Raw genomic sequence first — 6,000 nt, forward strand, 5'->3', positions numbered from 1 at the left:
GACCTTCATCTCTCCTGATGCTTTAAGTGTCTCTCTGTCTGTATGGCTCCCTAGATGAGGTGCAATTGTGCAACTGTGGCTTTGTGAGTTGTACCTAGCTACTGGAAGTCACAGCTTGAATGGTACTGGCTTCCTATGGATTCAGAGACTTAAATAACTGTAAAAAGCAAGACTTGCTTCTTTAATATTAGTGGGGCACAGACTTGCAGTTATGTCCCTCTGGACACTTTCCAGGTGTTGTCTGCATCCCTGCCACTGGAAGACATGGAAGGGAGTGGGGTTCTGCTTGGGACCTCCTAGAAGAGAGGAATTGGTGACAGTCATGGACTTGAGCCTGAGACTGTGTTATTTGCAGCTTCTTCCTAGCCCTGCTCCCTTCACTCATTGTTTGCTTCCTAGGTATATATCCAGGAGTCCCTGGATCAGTATGAGAGGGAGCTGCAGGAGTGGGAAAAGGAGAAGGAACGGCAGGCTGTGGAATTCACCATCACAGAGAAGGACCTTGGAACTAAGAAGAAACTAAAGTCACCTGTGGGAGTAAGTGCTGCCAGACCTTTACATCATCTTAGCTCAGAACAGCAGCCAATGTCAACAAGAAACGTTCTTTAAGAAAATCTAGGCAAGTTGATAAGAGGACATGAGGCTCTGATCTGCTCAAGATCTTGTAGCTATTCTGTGGATAATGGAAAATGAGATCTTGGTTGCTATCCAAGAATCACCTTACAAACTCTGAAATCACTACTGATCATCTGAAATTTGGAAGTGCATGAGAAGCCTTCAGAAGAACAAAGCCAGTGGCTTTGGAAACTGATGGTTGGGTTTTTAACCATGAATAAACACTGGAGAGAAATGTGTAACTATCAGGGAGAATGTGGCCTGAGTGAAGAATAGGAGAATGAGATCATTGACTCTAGGCTGGGACAAAGTAAAACAAAATACTGGAGTCTTGTTCTGCTCCATATCTTTCCTACATGACAGTTTCTCTTTCTCTCTTTTTTCATTTTTTATTTTTCTTTTCAGAGGTCATCAGATTCTGCTGAGACAGAAAATCTTCCTGAATCCTCAGCTGTGATCAGGAAATACAAGGTAAGTCAGGCCTGTCTCACCCATAGTAGAATCAAACTGACTGCTTTAGAAAAGAGACAGATGCTGGATATCACAGCGTGGGAGCCTGGGCAGAGAGTACAGAAGGATTTGTAGCTTCAAGGCTTTGGGAGACAGACTGTTTGGAGGAGCCAGAAGAATCAGACTTTCTGGCTGTGTCCTGTGGGCTGTAACTTTCCAGCTGAGGTGAACAGCAAGTGAAATTGAAACCAAATGTGCACCCATGACTGGAGAAAAGGAGGAAAAGATGCACATGGGTAGGGCAGTTGGTACCTGGACTGGTTTCACACTGGGGCCACAACAGAATGTGTGCCACGATGGAAAGGTGCAAGACCCATGTGTGACATGGTGCAGACTTTGTTTTCACCACTACAAGAGCTGTGCTCTCTGCCTCAGGAGAAGCTGCAGGCAACTGCCTTTATTTAAGTGCATTTAAAGCTCAATTTGCCAGGTTTACCTCTGTTTCCCCTCAGGGTTGCACTGCTGGAAAAGACAGATTTTTACAGCAGTGGTGGCAAGGTGAAGACAGTGTCCCAGTGAATGCTCTGCAGAACTGGCTGGGCCCAAAGACAAAGCCATGGTGTGTCTACAGCCATCAGCAGGACATGCTGTGGGGATGACAGGGTTTGTGGAGAATGAGCTAACCCAAGCTCTGGAAGGATCAAGGAGAGCTGACTTGAGACTGAGCCTGAGCAGATTGACTTGGCCAGGAGACACAGCTTATCTTGAGACTGTCAGTGTAGTGAGGCTGTAGCAGTGCTTCTGGAACCCTGCAGAGTGCCTCTGCATGCCCTGAACTGTCCCAGCAATTGTCGGGGCACCTCTAGCTTGGACATTCTCCCCTGTGCTGTTAGATGTGATCAGTTGTGCAGATGGAGGCATTCACTGGGATGAACATAAGGATGGTTGGGGAAATGTTAAAACAGCTTCACCTAGTTCTCTAAGTTTTTAGCTCCTAGTGACAGTCTGGAGCCTGCAGTCACCCACTGTGTCTGTGTCAGGAGTGGTGAAGGCTGCTGGCCTCATTCCCAGAGGCTGGACATCTGTATCTCAAAGGTCACTGAAATCCCCTGATGTCTGAGGGCTTCTCCAGAGTTGAGTGGTGTCCTTCTGGCTGAGGCTGCTGAACTACTGCCCTAACAAACTTCCCCCAGATTGACTGCTGGTAATGCAATCCCAAACTGGCTCATGAAGTGTGATTGGTGTTAGTTCCTGGCTTCCATCTAGGCTCAGGGGACAATTTCCACATGCATACCTATCATCTCTTCTACAGCATTTCTGGTGTGCTTAGAAGAGCAGAGATGATCTCCCAGAGTTCCACAGGGATGGATAAGAGTACAATAGCCCTGAGTGCCCTGGGGAGACCTGAAGCCCTGCTGACACTAATGGCTGATGCATGAGTCAGTGAGGAGGGAGCAGACCTGATTTCTAGCATAGATGCTTGTGCCAGATAGTGGTATTTTAGTGCCAAGATCATTTTGAGGCTGTCTCCTGCCCAGGATCTCGTGGACGTGGCTGCTGGGCTTTCCAGGTTTCATGCCTATGCTCACACCTGTACCAGCCTACCTGTGCCCAAAGGAGCAACTAAGTACATGCCATTTCTTTCTCTCCAACAGACATTACCCCCTATTAAAAACCATGCTGAGCCAAATCTGCCGGCTGGACACTTGCAGAGGAGGATGCTGTTGGACAAAGCAGCCACCTGGGTGTGGGTCAAACCAGAGCCTCCAAAGCCCATCCTCTTACACCTTGGTGTGACAGGCAGGTCCTACTGTATTGAGGACTTCTTCACCAACTTCCCTTTGGAGTTCCCCAAATACTTCCCATCTCGGTAAGAGATCCAGTTTTTTGGATTAGCATCTTCATCTGAGCCAGGGCTGCCCATGCACTGAACTTGGAGCTCTGCTCTGCTTCTCTTCAGTGCCTCAGTATTAGGCAAGAAGTGCCTTGTTTTCCCTGGAATTATCTGACATGACTTGTTTCTCTCCCTCCCTCAAAAAAGAGATACTGTCAAGAGCTCAGTGGTCCTCTCTTATGCCAGTGTCTCTGCTGCTATCTCAAATGCAGCAGCTCCCACTCCTTCCCCAGTTCTCTGCACCCCTTGTCTGCAACGCTGCTGCTCAGCCATGGAGTGCAGGTCTTTGGTAGCTCCATTCAGTAGTGCTGCCACTGACAGGACAACTCCTTCTTTCCCAGCCCTTTCACCAACCTGCCCTCAGAAAGCAAGTTTGTGGATTGGAGCAGGGAGAGAGACAGGATGGACAAGGACCCCAATCTGCTGTCTCTGGCTGCTGCTTCCAAACGGGAGTTGCAGATAGTGACTGATGTACTCAGAGGTGTCATAAGGTATGTGTCACTTCACCCTCACCGAGTTTGCAGCCCCTGTCCTGCAGGGGATTGAGTGCAGTATGGCCAGCCTCCTACTAATGTCAGGAGTCTGTGCACTCCTTCTGCACCAGAGCGAGTGATCCAGCCTGCCCTGGACACTACAAGCTCTGGAGTCCTGGTGTGACAGCCAAAGGCAGGGTTCTTGCTCCCTAGCAAGGGGCTGGGCCCATCTCTGCATAGAGAACAGTGTCACTGCCCAGGAACCAGAGCACTCTGCCTGCCGTGATCTTGGAACAGGCTGCACTAAGATTTGCCTATTTTCTCTGTCAGCTGCAGAAATGTACATAAGGAGTGTACATGCAAAGGTAGTTTCCTTAGCTCAAGCCATCTTCCTGCCTCCCTTGGGTGCTGAAAACTAGAATGGGCAGATTAAACATTGACATCAGTCAGAATTTTCTTCTGATTTGCAATGATCCTCTGGGGTCATACAGATACCTGATTTTCTGGTACTCATCTCTTATTTTCCTCCTCTCAGTGACGTCCTAGAGGATACCCACTTCCATGAAGCAGTGAAAAGGTGCCTGGATGAGCCCACTCCATATTTTTCCCAGTTCCAGTGTGCAGAGTCACCAGAGCTCCAGGACAGGAGACAGTGCTCCACGATCCCCTCCAGGGTGTCTGATTTGCCAGATCCTTACCCTGAGGAGGATAGAGAGAGGAAAGAAATGAAGCAGGAAACCTCTCCCGACAATTATTTGCCAGAATTCTGGGATTTTTCTCACTATGAGCAGTTGAGGGAGACTAAGAAGATGCTCAGGAGGTAAGAAAGAACTCACACATAAAAAAAAGGCAAGAGCTGCACAGGCAGAAGAGCCATGGCAGCACACTGCCTGGCCAGAAACCCATTTCTCCTTCATCCCTGCAGCATTTCTGCTGGAATGCTAAGTAGGATCTGGGTGGGAATTGCTGCTAGCCCACCTACTCCCCTTCACCCAAGTGTAGTTTATGAAGAGTGCAGGTTTGCTGCATTTTGGGCTTGAGCCATGGGCAATGCCAGGATGCTGGCAGTGAGTGAAGTCTGCTTTACGCTCCAGCAATCCCAGCTGTATCAGGCAGACAACAGTGTGGGCTTACCTTATCTTTTATTTTCACTGCAGTATTTCATCACCTTGCCTGTGTCTATATCCTTGCACACTGCAGCAGGCCACAGACGTATTCACAGGTAGTAACTGCACCACAGGTTGGAGGGAGAAACCAGTATGACCACAGTCACCCAGCTCTGTCCAAGTTTGAGGTCTGATGCCAGCTGGTGGCAGTTCTGAGAGATGGGTCAGCACCACATTGCTCAAGTCTGGTTTATTTGCCTCAGTGTGTCAGGAACAGTGTGTTCCTGACTCCCCTGCTGTGCTTGATGTTTCCTGGGAACAGACAGCAAGCAGTACACATTATCTACTTCCTGTTCTCTGCCTATACTTTTGCCCCTCCAGGCAGCCAGCCTTTGGGAACCTCGTGGAGGAGGTGCTGGAAAACATACTGCAGAATATCCTGATGGAAGCCAGCTCTGGGACGGTGGTGCTGACAGCCCGGGCCAGGGTCATTCCTCTACCCCGCCGCCATTCCCAAAGGTAGCAGAGTGTATCTGTGCTGTGGTGAGGGGCAGGACCTGTCCTTAATATGTCAGGCTAAAGCACAGCCCATCTTCTAGAACACACGGATTAGCTGGATCACTGCCTACCAGTGCCAGAGCTGCCTGTGCAAAAGGGGGAATCCACTCCCAAAGCTTCTGCCCCTTCTTGTGGGAGGGAGGTGGGATTGGGAGAGGATGGAAGATGGTTTTTGGATGGAGATGTCATCTCCAGAGCTACAGGAGTCTTGCCTAGATGGATGATTGGGTGTTCCATGTGATCCCTTGGGGAGATGTGATTAGCTGGGGGAAAGCAGCAGTTTCCCCACCCCAAAAGCAATCTCTTCTTCTTCAGAATCACCAGTCCAGCATCCACACCCTCAAGATCATAACTGCTGGCCACTGTGCTGCTTGAGCTCTCTAAGGACACCAACTGTTTCCACTCTCGATCCTGTCCCTATGACGTCCAGAGCCACTCCAGTCCTCCCACACAATGACCTGTGCTCAGCTTGCTGGCTGCCTCTGAGGAGATATGTCCTGATTATATCCTCAGCTCCAATCTGAATCCTCTGGCAACTCCACAGCAGAGTTCATGAGATGTCTTCTCCCTGTGGCTGGCCACACCACTGGAAAAGAACCTCTGTGCTACTGGGAGCATGTGGACAACCTCTGTGATTGTTCTCACTGTCTCCAGTCTGTACCATCTGGGAGAGGAGTGGAATCTCCTTTAAACTGTAGCTGAGAAAGGACTGACAGATGGGCATTGTGATGCTGAGCCCCTGCACACACCAATAAGACACAGGCACTAAATCTTCCTCCCCTTCTTGCTCCAGTGGCTGCTGCAGGTCCCACATACAGCAAGCCAGCCTGAGAGTGCAGCTGTCACACCATCAAGCACACTTTGCAGCCCAATAAAAGCAGCTTGGCCTCTGGTTACACAGGCA

General features: G+C 49.5%; 1 protein-coding gene across 3 annotated transcripts in view; it reads left to right on the forward strand.

Annotated features, from left to right (window-relative positions):
- Positions 1 to 6,000, forward strand: part of CFAP65 (cilia and flagella associated protein 65) — a 29,699-nt gene extending 23,699 nt beyond the window's left edge. For 2 of the 3 annotated variants that reach the window (XM_071747667.1, XM_071747666.1), the window contains 7 exons: positions 400 to 537; positions 1,021 to 1,086; positions 2,721 to 2,935; positions 3,301 to 3,450; positions 3,968 to 4,252; positions 4,920 to 5,057; positions 5,412 to 6,000. In XM_071747667.1, the coding sequence (XP_071603768.1) occupies positions 400 to 537; positions 1,021 to 1,086; positions 2,721 to 2,935; positions 3,301 to 3,450; positions 3,968 to 4,252; positions 4,920 to 5,057; positions 5,412 to 5,448 (1,029 nt within the window). In that variant the 3' untranslated portion in view covers positions 5,449 to 6,000. The remainder of the gene's footprint in view (positions 1 to 399; positions 538 to 1,020; positions 1,087 to 2,720; positions 2,936 to 3,300; positions 3,451 to 3,967; positions 4,253 to 4,919; positions 5,058 to 5,411) is intronic. The other variant, XM_071747665.1, reaches the window with a different exon arrangement.

Source organism: Heliangelus exortis, chromosome 6 (genome assembly GCF_036169615.1).
Source record: "Heliangelus exortis chromosome 6, bHelExo1.hap1, whole genome shotgun sequence".
NCBI classification, from domain to species: domain Eukaryota; kingdom Metazoa; phylum Chordata; class Aves; order Apodiformes; family Trochilidae; genus Heliangelus; species Heliangelus exortis.